The following is a 16,186-nucleotide window of genomic DNA, read 5'->3' on the forward strand; positions in this document are numbered from 1 at the left end:
AAACAAATATAAATCCTAGCAAGTGGGTGACACAATCCTTCAGAATCTTTATATCACATGAAGTTCCATAAGAAGTGTGAGCTATGCAATGCATGCATACCTCTCCACAACCTCTTTCCATCTCTCTCAGACTATGGCTTCTTCTAAGCAGTTCTTCAAGCTCATCTTCTTGTTTGGGTTGTTTCTTCTCATCAATCTTGCTTCCCTTACTGATGCTCGGGGACTGAAGGATTCCATTGAAGAGAAGAAGGGGAACAGCGGAAATGAAAATGAAGGTGGAGAAGAGAAGACAGTGTTCAGTAAAATCCACACAAGGTTGTTTGAAGGTGAAAAATTGGATCTGCCACCTCTTCCACTGATACCACTTGGACCCTCAATCCCACAACTCCCACTCCCACCCCGAATCCCACAACTTCCACTTCCACCCCCAATTCCACAACTCCCAATTCCACCAATGATCCCACCAGTTCCTCAACTCCCACTTCCACCACCAATTCCTCAACTCCCACTTCCACCAACAATCCCACAAATTCCACTTCCACCTCCATTTGGAATGCCAGGAATTCCTTCACTGCCTACAATCCCTGGTATTCCATTCTCTACACCACCACCTCTGTAAGGTTGAAGTTCTTCAATAAGGTTGGGTTTTAATTAGTTAGTCTCTATGTTGTAGTTGCCTGCTGTTTGCTATACTGTGTTAAGGGTTCTGTACTTTCTATTGAAATTTTTGGTTAGACTGTCTGCCTTAGTAAATAGTAACCAGCCAAAATGAGCTTGTAGTCAAATATCTTGGTTTAGTTCAGTTTCTGCCTTTATTTTCTCTTTAAACAGCCTTGTTTATTTTTGCCAACATTCAAATGAAGGAGCAGAATGCTGGCCTTACCCCCAAATACCTCCATGGCCAAGATTCCACCAATGGATGTGGACCCAAAGAAAGGGGGGTCTTAGTATGTCACTAGTTAAAACAGTTGATTGCCTTAGGTTGCTGGTGAAGTAAAAAGCACTTGGGATGTGTTTGATATGCATTCTCCAAATAGATTTTAGGTCTAAAATGCATTCTGAAAGCTGATTCTTCTCTATTTACTCACTTGGTTCATAATCTATTTTCAGAATGCATACCAAACACAGCCTTGGTTTGGGAAAGAAAAATGGCTAGACTAGAGATGTAATATAACCTGAATCTTCCCACCTTGGCATAAAAACATAATTTATGTTTTGAATTTTCTTATCTCCTTGAGTCCTTGACTAAGAGCAGCGAGTTGTCTGTTATTGGTTGGTTTTTATGTGGTTCTCATCTCTAAAATTGAGCCAATTTGCAGTACCCACCAATTCAGTTTCAGTTTTAATCATAATTTAAAGATATTGCCTGACCAGATGATTGGTTTGGAGTTTGGACCAAGACTGGGCACCTCCAGGGTGTAACCCCCAAACCACACATGGGCAAAGGTGCATTCAATCGGTCAGTTTTCATGATTTTCTTCCAAACCAGGTTGAACTGGCCAATTTTCATTCCTTTCTAATTGCTAGGTCTTTTATTTTGTTTCCTAACTAAATCAAATTTTTTTTTTTGTTTTTTATTAAATAAGCTAGCTTTCACCTAGTCAAAACTCAAAACCTTTTTGAACCAGATCAAACAGGAATCTGGCTCCTTAATTAGCAGTTTAATGCAGTTTGACTTCTAAAACAATGAGATTTTACCATTCAACCATAAACTGCTAACTTGGAATATGGTATATTATGAATATAACCAACTTGAGTGGAAATAAAATCTCTAGGAGGTACCAATGGAACAAAATCAACTAAAATCTCAGATCTTCAAACTCGAGAGGATATCCCAGAAGTTTAAAATCTCAAACACCTGTTTGGATGATATGATTTTGTCATATCATGGTGTGTGAGAGGTGAAGTTAACTAAAACCGAGAGTTGTGATTTCACATTAGTTTCAACAAAGTGACCATGGCTTAATCATCTATAGCAGTTGTGCAATAAGTAACCATCCACACCATTAAAACTATCCATTATAGCTCTAACTAGTCAATTCCCTCACATTGAGAATCTCTTGTGCTAACAACAAGAATTTCCCCTAGTAGCATTTTTTGTTCATTTACAAATAATACAACACATACTCGCATTTTATCTCTAAGCAACATTGAAAGAACTTGCAGCACTCTCAACTAATTTCCTTGCTCCCTTGAACCATCTCTTGTCTCCGGCTTGCACCTTGCATATGTAGAGCTTCCCATCCGACACTGTAGCCGTAATTACCTGGTGTTTGCCACCTTCATCTCCGTCCGCCGTCCTTGTCAAAACGGTCAGGAAGTAATATGGTTTACCATTGATCACCGAACTCGAACTCTCCAGTATGTTTGCGGTGGCAACAGCATCAGGGTCAAAGCCACCCTAAAAAGATTCAAGCACAGCAAAGGACAAGAACAAAAATAATCATAATTCAATCACGGCATCTAGGCTATCCAAGGCGTTGGAGTGGGTCTGGACAGAAGCAACACCAGCAAGGGGACCAAGGCACACCCGCCTACGAAACCTTGACAACTATAACTATTGAATTCAAATCATTTTTAGTTGCAGATAATTTTTCTATGCTGATTGATTTACTAACTAGACTAGGGCCTGGTCTTGTTTAACTGGTTGAAATAACCAGTTTGTTCTAGTAACTTAAAACTATCATTAAAGTATGATAAATACATGGAGCAAATGTAATGTTTGTTCTTTGAAACCTTGCATTTAAATGCAAATGGTTAAAAGGGTGATGATTCATAGCTTGTATGTTTCAGGGTTTTTTTTTGCTTGGGGTGGTGGTGGTTGGGGGGGATGGATTGTTAAAGCATGCTTGAGGTTTCTCATTTGCAATTTTACCTCGGAAACAGTTTTGCCGAAGTAAGCTTGTTTACCCAGCAAATAGTCCACCTGCACAAAGTCACAACATAGTTTAGATCTTTAGCTAATATCACTTGCAAGGTTTGTTTTGTGGACATGTAGCTAAAGACAAGTTTGGCAACACAGTTAACATGTGAATATCCCTTTGCCCAATGGAACCTTTAAACAGAGTTTGCTAACACATTAATTTTAAGAAACCCAGTAGGTAAACAAGAGTCATTAGGCTGTGTTTGGTATGCATTCTTGGAATGTATTCTAAGTTGATTCCGCATTCTCGAATAATACAAACAATTATTTTTATCATCCGAGAATGTGAAATCGACTTGGAATGCATGCATACAAAACGCGGCCTAAGAAAACTCTGTTTCTGCTATTTCAATGAGTAACAAACAGCTGAGAAGTTCATTACCAAACAAGCCCCAATTGCATAGCCTAAATTACACTGATCAGCTCGATTAGATAAGCTTATTTGATCGGTCTAAATATCTACCATGTGGCATGTTCGATATTATCCAAATTTTGTTGATAGACAAACCTCCTAGGCCCCTTACTTACCTGTCTACTTTCAACCTAAACAAAGTTTTTTTTTTTTTTTGGAGGGGGGGGGGGGGGGGTTAAACAGAGTTAAGCAAGTGACAAAATAGAGTTTTGAAAATTTAGGACTGTGGAGTGCACAATAGTGATGCATAGACATACATAAGAACTTATGTCAATGCACTTGAGAGTAAATGGTTGCTTTGAGTTTAAAACTCAACATCTGGCCCATATAGAATCAAACATTCAGAATTGCCATCATTCAGGATTTTGCCACATCCTCACCACGTGGATTATTTGGATTCCAAACTGACATTCTCTCTCCACTCTAACACCCCAATTAAAATAGTATAGGGATAGGAAAACCCTTTTCTGAAAATTACCCTTCTATATAAATGTTTTCAGAGTCTGACACAAGTCTCATACGCAGCAAGAATAATCCTGAATTCATGATGGTTCTAACCTTGGATTTTTGCAAAATTCCTGGAGTTAATAAAAAAAATAGAAATTAAATGCGAAATTACCTTAGAGAGAAATTCCTCCGGTGAACCAAAGTCTGTGATGGACTTCTTATCGGTTGGTTGGACCATGACAGAAAGATTGCTGATGGTATCGAAGTTATCTTCGTATCTGAGAACCTGACCTGGGTATTCAACCTCCTTGCTAGGGTTCCATTTCGCTGGAATCAGAATCTTAAATCCATTTCCATTGTATGGCAAGAAATCGGTGTTTGTCTTCGGTTTACCAAACACATTGGCTGCAATTTAAGCAAATCCCATTTAGATACTACTGATGAGGGCATTTATCATAAAAATTATTTAGTTCAGTAATGTAAAGAATCAAATTTTACAAATTACCGGCTTCTCCGTAGGCGGCATCGGCCGGCGAAACCTTAGTACCGACGGCTGCAGCACCGATGAGGACTGTGAGAGCCAACCGGCGGGAGACGGCGGCATTGTTTTCTTCATCCTGGATTGGCTGGTTTTGGGCCCTACAGACCAGCTGGGTAGGTTTGATTATTGACACATGGCGCTGTGATGAGGATCTAGCGGCAGTGGGAGTGGTGAGTGCATGGTGGTGAAGGAAACATGAAGCGGACGCCATTGCTTTGATTCACCTTCTCTCTCTCTCTCTCTTTCTTGAGTCTGGAGGGTCTCTTCTTTCTTTAATTTTATGTTCTTAGCTAATAGTTGGACTGCTAGTGTTCTTGTAAAGGCGATTGGATGGTTTTGGATTTTGGATGTCGAAGTGGATAAGGTTATAGAGGTTTGGATATGAGTGGTGCCACGTGGCACTACATTATTTTTAGTTCTAGTGCAATCTCCATGAGCCTATGCCACTACAGATCTTGATATCGAGTGGTGTCACGTGGCACCAAATTTAAATTTTTTAAAATTTTGATATCGAGATCGATTTCGACCAATATCAATCCAAACAGCCTATATCGGTCTGGATCTAACATATTTACCTCTGTTCCATATTGAACCATGGATACGAAATCAGGTAGAAATCGGTATCGATCTTTATCAATATTGATATAGATCGACGGATCCAACCAATTCAATATCGATTCCTCAAACCATGATTGCAATGCAATCACTATGAGTCTATGCCACTCACAGACAGGGTTATAGCATTATATGTATCGGTATTGGTGATTGGATCGATCACCATTGATAGTATATTGATACGATTTAGATATCAAAAGCATATGGTATCGTGTCATTATTGAGTACCTACAATACCAATATGTATCAACTGATACGATATCAATACTTGATCCATACAAGTCACGCACTCATGAAGTATACTCTGTTTAAATTCTGGACGTACCTATTTTGTGCAAGTGCACAAGGAAGAAACTCTCTTTGGAGAGAGGGGTTTGCAGGATGAGACCGGATCATGTCTTTATACAAGTACCATCCAAAGCCCTCCAGGGCCACTCACCTGGAATCCACTATGGGACCCACATGAGGAGTGAATTCCATGTGATTGCCCTAGAGAGCCTTAGGACGGTACTTGGGGGATATGTGTTCTTATCTCTAAGTGACTAGTCTAAATCATTGATGTGCTTATTTATTAAATTATTGAATTTGATAGGAGTTCGGTAATGAGTCAAGAATTTTTTATGGGAAAATATCCAAACATAACATTTATGAAACGTGACATACCCCAAAACATAATATCGGTTTCTTTATCGGTTGGTCTGTCAGTTCAATACTGGGCCCAGGGCAAGTCCTAAAGACCCAAAGAGCTCATTGGGCTTAAAACCCAAAGAGCTCATTGGGCTTACGCATTGTGGACGTTAAGGCTTCATTGGGCTTAAAATTTTGGAGCTACAATCTACCAACAGCAACACAAGCCTAGCAAAGAAGTCCATAAATAGATGCAACAGGGCATGTTCTGGACCAAATGTTGTAATAGTTTCACATACTTTTGAACCTTAAACAGTGGGACTATGATTGTTTCAACAATCCTAAATGGAATGTGACCTACACGTGACAAGGGAACCTGAGAGTGTGCATGAACTGTTGCTTCCACACGCGGAATGTGTAAGGCAAACAATCTCCATGAGCAAACCTTAAAAGTGAGGGGCCCATATAAATGTATGGAGAGGAGCTCTGCTTCTGAATATGAAAAAAATGCAAATAAAATTGAGCAGCTTAAATGCAATTCAGGATAAAGAATGTACACCTAATATATTCCACAATTTTTCATGTATATATAAAGGATGGCATTGTGTTGTTACTGGTAGTTCCTCCTGGTTCTTCATTTAAACATCACAAGAATGGTGGTTCCCAATAAAAAACTTGGTTTCACTACGGTCATCATCGACGACGAAAAGGTGATTCGTCGTGCTTGTATTTATGAAGAAAATGATGACGACGATGACGACGATGACGATGATGATGGAAAGTCTGTTGCGCCGGCAGCATAATATTATTTTTTATTAGGGGATTGCCTACTTGCCTTCCCTTGTAAGATGGGAAGGGGTTGAGTGATGATTAGAACAGAGAGGATAGAAGGTTTAGGAGGATTATGTCTCTAGATATATAGAGTTCACACCACTACAAGGTTTTGATATGGGAAAAACTTTTGATAGTCCACTCATTGAGGTATGTAGCAGTATTTTGTAATATATTTCAGTTTTATTACTTTAATATAGATATCTATGTGACAACTCTCTCTTACTGATCAAATTTTTAACTACAAATATTAAGAGGCTTGTTTTCTTTTATTAATAACCAAGTATGACTCAATTTGTGGATGGCCCAAGTAGTGAGGAGGTATATAATGTTAAGAATAGCTACTGTTTTAGCCATTTTGTAGTGATTTTCTCAATGGTTAGAAGTGACCTAGCATGTTTATACCAGTTGTGCTATTATTGAATGATAAGAAAGGAAATTGTCCCTTTGTCAACTTACATTCTGCCCTCATATTTCACTTACTTGAAGTGTCTAAAACCAACTGTATTTTGCCTGCCTAGAACTGGGATACAGAGACAACCTCTACAGTGGATCCAGTCCTCTTGATTTTTTGAGAATGTTCCTGTTTCAGAGAAGTAGGTACTCTTTAAGTCTTAAGTACCACTGCCAAGCTGATTTGCATTAACAACATCTATGGTGGTTCAAGTCTTAAGTACCACTACCCAGCTGATTAGCATTACTAGCTTGTAGATTTGTGAGTTCAATTCCCTGCAATAGGACATAACAGCCAGTGTTATTATTTATTAGTATTGAAAAATGAATAATTAGCAGGTATGAAAAACCCAACCAGCACAGAAAAGGAGAGAGTAACTTTACAGTAGCAAATATCAGAATCAACAAAACATATTGCTCTCATAATGAAAACACTTCATAAACATTTTAAGGATATTCAATGCCAATAACATATCTAAAGCGGCTTTTTTTCGCCACTCTGCCTCTTATTGGTAATAAATGATGACTCCATTCAAAAGCAAGAAGAAACGAAGATGCATCATTCAAGAGAGGTTTGTGGGACAGGACCTTCAACAATGTTCTGTTGATAGAACAAGACTTAATACAAGAAATGCTATTAGTAGAGAGACGTTCAAATCTTGAATCAATAGAGGAGGGGCTTGGTTCTCTTCCTTCATTGACCATCCCTTCAATTTTAATTGGGGTTAAGTATATTGGCAATGACTTGAACAGCTTGTAGCTGCTCCTAAGCTTTAATGCTACTGGTCCTTCCATTTATAGGTGGAAAATAGCTAAATGTGAGGAGACTGGCACATGATTCAAGTGTCAGGAGAGTTGTAGGTGGTTTCTTTGCCCTTCAATTTGAGGTCATCCTCAAGCTTGATCTCTCCATGGTTTTAAAGCAAATACTTCAAGGATTCTAACCCTGGTAGTGGTTGTTGATGCTATCTTCAAAGCGCATGGCAATAGATGTGGGGAATTTATAGTTTTTCTTTTGGGTAGTATAGAGCATTGACTCTATCCCTAAAACCATTGATATAGTTTTTAAATGTAACAGTAGGATTTATGCACACTAGTTGAAGGAGAGGATGCTTGTTGGTTGCTTTTAGTTGATAATGCTGCTATTAATGGTTAGGTTGAAGATGATGGTGGAAGTGTTGGAGTTCAGTAAAGATATGTTCAGGATGATGTCGGTAATGTTAGAGCTGGGTATGATGATCAGCATCCAAGATGATGATGAGGCTAGCAATCGGGTAGGACTGGAATACGGGATATAGCTTTGATATAAATTTAAGATTGAAATTACTATGGGTTGAAGTGGGACATATGGGTGGTGAGCATGTGCCATCCATCTTAGAGAGGCGACTTATCGAATCAGGCTTATTGTTGGTTGGCTATGCAACCCCAACTAATCCCCAAATAATGCTAATCTAAGGGAGGCTGAGGGAATTTTGGGTCCAGCTCTTCAATTTAAGACTGGTGGGTGAATGTGACCTTCCCATCTCTAAGTCTAAGAACCTAGAAGAAAAACTATGGCGATTTAGCTAATAAGTGGAAGCTCTTGCTCTTCGACTTTGTGACTTCATCAGCATCCATAGTGATTGAAACAGCCTACAAAACTTGCCACATGATATAGGCTTGAGTTGTCATTACAGGGATGTGTATAATGGGAATCTTGATCATTCAGGCAGCAGTGAAGTGTTGGTAGCTACTAAAGTTCTTTCTCCACTGGTGGTGGTTCCTTTCGTCCAGGATTCACAGATCCGAAGCTGTAGGGGCTCAGAATTCTGAGGCCAAGCCTCCGGATCTACCCAAAAACAACCCTCTAGTGCCAAAAGTTGAGGCTCAAGCTCTAGAAATGGACTAACATATCAAATGAGTGGGAGTCAGCTGTGGCCCCTATCGATGATAACGGAATGAGGGTTTTTGTTCCTCACGACAATGGTTATGTTAGTTGAAGAGGCACTGCAGGATGCTGTTCAGGTAAGTCAATTGTGTTCAACATTATGTTTCCTGCAGGAGATAAGGATCAAAACCACTAAACCAGTTATGTACTCCTGACAAGAGGCCGGCTGCTAATCAGTCTAAGGAAGTTCAAAAACAGTTTAACACATATAAAATCCAACTGAAAAGTTGAACACATCTAAAAGCCAGTAATGCTCCTTCAGAAACTGAGGAGTTAATTTTCTTCCAAATTCCAACAACAACAACTCAGCCTTACACCAACTAAATGAGATCAGCTACATGGATCATTGCCCTCCAATCAACTCTATTTGAGGTCATACTTGACACGAGGCCTAAGCTCTGCATGTCTTTCCTCACCACTTTTCCTAAGGCCATTTTAGGTCTGCCCCTTACTCTTTTAGTTCCTTCAATCTGAATCAAATCACTTCTCCGTACTTGAGCATCCAAAGGCCTCCGTTGAACATGGCCATGCCACCTCAAATGACTTTCTAGTAGCTTATCATGTATTGGAGCTACTCCCAAATCAGCTCTAATATGACAATTCCTTACTTTATTCTCCTAGTTTTGCTACCCATCCATCTCAACATCTTCATCTCCGTTACATTGAGTTTATCTATATGATGCTTCTTAACTGCCCAACATTCCGTACCATACATCATATCCTGTTGTATGATTGCCTTATAAAATTTTCCTTTTAAGTTTTAAAGGAATAAGCTGATCACACAACATGTTGGGCCTTTGGTCCCATGGGTTTTCAATGTAATGGTCACTTTTATGGACCTAAAGTAGGGGTACATAGGTTGCATACGAGATTAGCTCTATACTTAGTTTATTTTCATGTTTTAGTGTTTTAACTTGAACTGGTCCAAAACTAGCTTGAACTAGCGGTTCAATTTAAGTGACTTGAGTCACGCTTCTTTTCTTTTCTTTCATTATACGTTGGGTCCACAGCTCTCCACGAATTTGAGAGAGGTTGTGAAGTGTAATTAGAGTCGGCTAGGAGCTTTTACACTCCTAGACTGATTAGGAATATGGCCTATGGCCACTATTAAAACAATTCGATGGGGGGGGGTTATTCTCACCTCCGAATTTTTAAAAAAACATCTCTTTTGAGCTGCGGCTCTGGAACTTGTTCTTCATTGCTGAAGATTGTCTTGTGTATGATCAAGACTGGTAGGATTGGTGTTTGATCCAATTGACACCACTTTGCAGTGTGAAGCCCGGGTGATTCTCTTAAAGTTCTACTTTCTAGTTTCAGTCAAAGATTCGATTTTTATTCAAGTTCCTCCATCAATAAGCTGCTGCCGATCACATTCTGCCATTACAAGTAAGTCTGAAACACTCCCCATTCCCCAATTCTATTTCTAATCCTCTACAGCCCCAAACCCTAGCTTTCCCCCTTTTCTATTTTCAATTTCTCATAACCTAAAATCTCCACAGACCTAACCAGCCTGCCAAAACCTGTCATATTTGGATCGATTACTCCCCTGCCATATTGGGAAACTCGATCCAAAGATTAGCCCCATCTTCCCACTCAAACCCTAGAAAACCCCACTTCTATTAAAACCCCATAAACCCTAATTTCTGCCCAGCCCAAACCAACCGTCAGAACAGTCTACAAATCTGACCGATTATCCCTCATATCCTCCTAAGAAAACCATTCAAGTTTGGTTAACTTCCGTCCAGCCAAACCCTAGAAATCCATCTTTTCCTCTTTTCCAAAACCTGAAACCCTAACCCTAACTTGCTGCTTATTCAAATTTACACACTTCCATCCATCAAAATATCTCAGGACCTTTACTGATAGACTCCCCTACCTTGACTTGACATAACCCTTACATCAAACCCTGACCCTAATTTCACCAAAAACCCTATTTTTGATCTAGCCGATTCACCTGTTCATAACAGATCCTGGTTGATTGGCTCCTAGTTGGTCTTCTACCAATCTAGGACTACATTAGAGGCCTTTACATCTACTTATAATAATTTTGAAACGCAGACATGACTGACGTAGGAAAGATTCAAGAACTCCTGACCTGAAAAGGAAAAGAAAACAAAAGCAGAACAGACTTCAAACATCTCCAATTGACCAGCTATTAAAGTATCCCAAAACTAACAAGGACTCCAAAATAACAATGAAAACAGAACCAAAACAGGACTGGAATTAACAGGTCCTGATCCAGCCTGACTAATAGCAACTAATAACAATCAGAAAAGGAAAAGAAAACTAAAAACAGAACCCCACAATAGACTAGGCATAGAAATCTGGAACCACAAGATTAACTGGGTCTCTTCTTCTTCGTCTTCCTCTTCCTCTAGTACTGCTGCTGGTATCTAGCTTCTGCATCAGACCATGGCTACCAATAAAGAATCCCTTCCTTCAATTCTCGATCCATAAAACAGTTACCCTAGTCTGTCTATCCAACCCAACCTGTATATATAGATCAACATTCTGTCACGAATAGAAAGCACTCTCAAACTAGGTTCCCTACTTATGAAATCCTATTTTGACTCCAAAACTTAAAACAAAAAAGAAAAGAAAATAGGTATCCTTCCTACGACCAACAAAACTCATGCTTTCCTATTCAAACTGACCCATACTATCCCATATGACTAGACCTCATTTATAAGAGAATTCAAAAAAACTCCTCACCACTCAGAAATGATTACACAATCTCCATGTAGCAAAAATTAGGAATAAAACATACAAATGGAACGTGTTGAAGATTGAGATTCTCCAAATCACCTACCTAATTCTTAAAAAAAGACTTCACTTCATTCCCAATATTCTTCTGATTTTCCTTTGTTGGACTGTCACACCAATAATCTATATGTTGGTAAATTCACAAGTAATTTGCAAATATTCCAGTGTCATACAGTGTTTTGGATAAATTCTTCAAATGAAGTATTTTTCAAATATTTGTATTTTAAAAAAGGATTAAGTTTCCCTCTACCCATAGAGGATGGTTCACCCACCATCCTAGGGTTCACAAAGCCCTCCTAGGGTTTTAGTATGTTCCAAAATACCCTCCTGATACCCTTTCCCGCCCTGTGATCCCTTTAAAAAATATTATTAATTGAAATAAATATAAAGATATCAAATTTGTATAGGTGCCAAATTTATCAATGTATTTTTTTATATGACCAAACTGAATTACATCCGAACATTTCCGTCACTAGAATCCTGCCATGCCTACCACAAAATAACCAACACTTGCAGCTGAAAATTAAGCTTCTAGCTTTACATTTTACCCATCCTAAATTATACCGGGTAATGAAGTATAAATAATAGATAGCATGCTATCTCAAAAGTCTATAAACAAAGTGAATAGCTACTTTAACAAAGGGGGCATTGCAATTGATGAATCTAGCTTAGAGCACAAACAATTGAACTTTTTTTGGGGTTTTAAAAAAAAACAGAACAGAATATCACCAATACCACATGCCATGACAAGTTCTCCATGTTACAGAAGAAATCCAAAATATCTTTCTAGAAGGATATGTCATGAATGCAAATGTAACCATACAGACAACCATAAGAAAGGTAATTACCTCAAATTTTCATTTGAGAAGAAGAAATTGAAAGAATAAGGGGGCACGCTGAAAGTTGAGAAAAATTCCATCAAGAAAGTAGAATGAGGCCATTATAGTACAAACATAACGAGAAGCATTGAGCACCTATATCAGTATCTATGGTTTTAACCAAAAATTCAGACAACTTACCATTCCTGAACTTCTGAAAGTGCCACCAAGACCAAATAGTCTTGACTCGAGACTCTTAAACCAACAACTTGGGGAAATACAAAAAGGTATGCTGATTCCTAAATGAACCCGAAAAAAAATTAATTAAAAGAGTAACATCTCATCCCAGAAAAACAACTGGAGTCCTATATTAAGAATTCCCCAAAAATACACAACCACATCACCCAAAAAAATAGATTAAATACCAATCCAAAAAGCGAAAATGATAATCTGAGAATCTTTGGAAAAAATTATACGTACCACAATCTAAGGCGGGAAGGAAGAACGATTGAGTTCTTTGCTAATAATCAATGGGAATAATGAGGAGACTATGATTGAACACAAGAACTGAGGATAAGAATTCTTCTGCAAATAATTTTGCGGCTTTACGAACAGGGTTTCAAACCAGAACTAACGGACTACTGATTGTCGGTCAGAACCTCAGAGGGAGGAAATCTATTTCAGAGATGACTCCATTAGTCCCGACCCGAGTCACGATTAGGAGGTAAACCGATCGAATTTGGTTCGAAAAAAACGTTATTCGTATCCACTTCCGTTTAGTTTTAGAACGGATTCAGATAGTTTCTGGAAACCGTTTTTTTTAAAATGGATTCGCCTAAATGGATTTGTATGTAATTTGATATAAATACAAATCGAATATATAAATTTTGGGAAATAGAACGCTATTTGGATGCATACACTGCCTCTGCGCCCACAGGGGTGGGGAAAATGATCATCGTGCCCTTGGGAAATTCCGCCTTTTCATGGGAGCGTGGTAGTCATTTTCACCCGTCCCCTGTGTTTGGGAGCAAGAGCAGCGCACCAGAGAGCATTCTTTCTCCCATAAAATTTTGATTATCTATTTATATTCCTTATGGAGAATGGAGAGTAGTGAGTCTGGAGACAGTAAGATTATATCTATCATTTCTGTGAATTGATAGAGTTATTTTAATATTGGGAGAGGGTTTCTACGAGAACAAAGTAAGAAGGAATTTGCACATTACAACCAATAAGGGGTTGAAAAATGATCATCCTTATGAGTCCACTACATGAGGTCCAAATGATCAAAATAGAAGTGAGAAATGTTAGTGTGAGTCCCACTACTTATTATGTGGGGAAGATATAAAAAGAATTACAATGGTAGTATAGCAATTTTTTTTCTTTAATATTATAAAAAATTAATTATAAATTATTATTTAATTATATTTTTATAATCCAATCTAAGTGGATCGGAGAATATCAAATCGCTTAACTTTAGTTTCCAAGGATCGGTCCATCTCAACTGGTCAAATCAGTGGATCCAACTGATTTGGTCCCCGGTTTTTAAAACATTATTATGTGATGTGGTGACGTGGTGTATGCAATCATGCAATGGAGGACCTCTCAGCTTGTGAAGTGGTAAAAAGTGAATATAAAGTTTTGGTAAGGGTTTCTTGATTTATCCCTCTCTTTTTTTTGGGTAAAGATTTATCCTACTTTGATTACACTCATTTTTTGCCACATGGCATGTTTAAGGAGACCAAGTGTAGTTGACAAGTAGAATCCAAGGTCGATTGCTCACATGTCAAGTTTCAATTTGATGAGATTTTTTTTTTTTTTTTTTGTGGTAAGAACCTGATAGGATTTACCACATGATAAAAATAAGTATACAAAAAAAAAAAAACATGGACAAGAGATCTCTACACAAGCATTTGGGCCAATGGGTGAGCGTGCGTGGGTATCTAGCATAGGGGGTAGATGCGTTATCTCATGATACTCTATGAGAGGGCGTAGGAAACACAACCAAGTAGACATGTTTTTCACCAAAAAAAATTTAGACTACTAAGAGAGAGTCATCTGGGTATAGGTTGTGCCTAGACACATGGGGCGAGACAAGGGTGGGATTTCGATCATTTAGGGAGGCGGGTCGATCATTTCACCCAACCTCATGTGTCTACGTGCATCCTGTGCCCCAGTACAAATAACTTAATTTATCCCTTGAAATAATTTCATGCTATATAAGATATAAGTGACATATCATCTTTTAAGTTAGGTATGAGTCCTTACACTCCAAATATTATTTTGAGATTTTAGGCAATCTATTGTCTAATCCCAGAAAAATGTTCAAACATATCAAGATGACACTTGCCCAAAAATAAGTATATATACAAGTCTCCATAAGGTCCACCAATCCTAAAGCTAATATTGCTCCAACCCTAATACCTAAGGTCCTCTTATCTTTGGGCATTATGGGTACTCTCACGGCTCATTGGCCCATTGTGCAACTTAGCTAACCAACCAAATGATAATAGATGTCATTTCATCTTATAGAGAATATATATGAGAGAGAGAGAGAGAGAGAAAGATTTGGTGAAAGGGATGGGTAGTGGTATCTACTACAGTGATATTCTTTCCCAATTTAGAATTCCATTTGACAGCCTTTGCAATGTGTGGGTAAGGAGAGGTAACCTAACGACGACAATAAACATCTACCTCACACCATTAATTTCCAAACGACCCATGGAACTCAAACCCCACTAACCCTAGACCCATTTCCCTCTATATATACCCACTCAGCTTTGCTCCTCTTCATTCAACTAAGTATATTCTAGCTTAATTCCTCTATTGTACTATCGATCATCTTCTCCAATTAAGGCCTAATTGTTTCTTTACAGCCATGGCTTCCAAGACTTTCTTCATTTTTGTGGTTACAGTAATGCTTCTTTCTCTTCAAAGCATTGATACCTGCTTCGCTGCTCGCAATCTACTTCAAACCGTGCCTCCTGCACCGGCTCTACCTACCATCCCTTCAATGCCAAAACCAACATTGCCACCACCATTGCCAACTACCCAAGTGCCACCTTTGCCTAAGGCAACATTGCCGCCGCTACCTACTGGAATGCCAACCATCCCTACCATGCCTACAATCCCTTCAATTCCTAAGGTCACAATGCCACCAATGCCCACCATCCCTTCCATTCCAAATATCCCATCTATTTCAACCATAATCCCATTTCTCCCTTTCTTGTCCCCACCTCCTTCTACTTCAACTACTAGTCCTTGAGATCTTCATGCAGCAAGTCGATACTAGCTCCTCTCAAGACAAGCCTTAATTGCATCAGTTGGTGGTAGAATTATATTTTTGAGAAGCTCTTGATTGTGAGGAGGCAGTAGTAATATTGGACTATATATTTGGTCTACTATGGTATTATATATATATATGGAGTATTTTGTTAGGGTGTGAGTGTGTGCTTTATTAATTATTATCCATTTGTCTTTCCGGGTCTTGATTGTGTACTATTTTTTTAATGCCATTTTCCATGGATTGTGTACTTGTTGGCCTCATATTGTAATTTGTAGTGAAACACATCAGTTCTCTATTACTCTTCCTCTGTGTGTGTGTGTGTGTGTGTGTGTGTGTGTGTGTGTGTGAGAGAGAGAGAGAGACCTCAAGACAATTAGATTATGAGAGTACTGCTAGAACTAGCAAAAAGCTTAAATTTAATAGAAAAAAAAATCCTCTTCAATTTCCTAAAGTACATTGTGGTGCAGCGTAGGATTGAAAGCTTTGACACCTGACAGGTGCGATATCAAATGGTGCCAAGTTCGAGAAAAAAAAAAAAATAAATAA

At 38.6% G+C, this 16,186-nt stretch overlaps 3 protein-coding genes across 6 annotated transcripts; 2 read left to right on the top strand and 1 right to left on the bottom strand.

Moving 5' to 3' along the window:
* The first annotated feature begins 41 nt into the window (after nucleotides 1–41).
* Nucleotides 42–619, top strand: LOC122652715 (protein PELPK1-like). 3 transcript variants are annotated; one of them, XM_043846539.1, is made up of 2 exons: nucleotides 42–379; nucleotides 434–619. In XM_043846539.1, the coding sequence occupies exons 1-2, from the start codon at nucleotides 89–91 to the stop codon at nucleotides 617–619; spliced, it is 477 nt and encodes a 158-aa protein (XP_043702474.1). In that variant the 5' UTR covers nucleotides 42–88. The 3 variants fall into 3 exon arrangements, with proteins under 3 accessions (XP_043702474.1, XP_043702473.1, XP_043702472.1); XM_043846538.1 differs by having other exon boundaries at nucleotides 43–391; nucleotides 446–619; XM_043846537.1 differs by having other exon boundaries at nucleotides 43–387; nucleotides 442–619.
* A 1,482-nt stretch (nucleotides 620–2,101) lies between these two features.
* LOC122652161 (oxygen-evolving enhancer protein 2-1, chloroplastic) lies at nucleotides 2,102–4,571 on the bottom strand. Of its 2 annotated transcripts, none has more exons than XM_043845835.1 (4): nucleotides 4,288–4,571; nucleotides 3,955–4,187; nucleotides 2,876–2,926; nucleotides 2,102–2,401 (listed from the first exon to the last, which is right to left on the bottom strand). In XM_043845835.1, the coding sequence occupies exons 1-4, from the start codon at nucleotides 4,532–4,534 to the stop codon at nucleotides 2,141–2,143; spliced, it is 792 nt and encodes a 263-aa protein (XP_043701770.1). In that variant the 5' UTR covers nucleotides 4,535–4,571; the 3' UTR covers nucleotides 2,102–2,140. The 2 variants fall into 2 exon arrangements, with proteins under 2 accessions (XP_043701770.1, XP_043701771.1); XM_043845836.1 differs by having other exon boundaries at nucleotides 4,281–4,398.
* A 10,661-nt stretch (nucleotides 4,572–15,232) lies between these two features.
* LOC122651187 (RNA-binding protein 12-like) lies at nucleotides 15,233–15,619 on the top strand. Its single transcript, XM_043844501.1, has one exon. It carries the CDS (start codon nucleotides 15,233–15,235, stop codon nucleotides 15,617–15,619), a length of 387 nt encoding a protein of 128 aa, XP_043700436.1.
* The last annotated feature ends 567 nt before the right edge of the window (nucleotides 15,620–16,186 follow it).

Source organism: Telopea speciosissima, chromosome 2 (assembly GCF_018873765.1).
Source record: "Telopea speciosissima isolate NSW1024214 ecotype Mountain lineage chromosome 2, Tspe_v1, whole genome shotgun sequence".
Classification (NCBI taxonomy): domain Eukaryota; kingdom Viridiplantae; phylum Streptophyta; class Magnoliopsida; order Proteales; family Proteaceae; genus Telopea; species Telopea speciosissima.

What these genes read in the sequence shown, in the direction of transcription:
- LOC122652715 (XM_043846539.1), top strand. Translation starts at nt 89, where the DNA reads ATGCATGCATACCTCTCCACAACCTCTTTCCATCTCTCTCAGACTATG. An exon ending in TACCACTTGGACCCTCAATC is followed by an intron (nt 380 to 433) that starts CCACAACTCCCA and finishes CCACCCCCAATT; the next exon opens with CCACAACTCCCAATTCCACC.
- LOC122652161 (XM_043845835.1), bottom strand. Translation starts at nt 4,534, where the DNA reads ATGGCGTCCGCTTCATGTTTCCTTCACCACCATGCACTCACCACTCCC. An exon ending in TGCCGCCTACGGAGAAGCCG is followed by an intron (nt 4,188 to 4,287) that starts GTAATTTGTAAA and finishes CTTAAATTGCAG; the next exon opens with CCAATGTGTTTGGTAAACCG. An exon ending in TCGGCAAAACTGTTTCCGAG is followed by an intron (nt 2,402 to 2,875) that starts GTAAAATTGCAA and finishes GAATCTTTTTAG; the next exon opens with GGTGGCTTTGACCCTGATGC.
- LOC122651187 (XM_043844501.1), top strand. Translation starts at nt 15,233, where the DNA reads ATGGCTTCCAAGACTTTCTTCATTTTTGTGGTTACAGTAATGCTTCTT.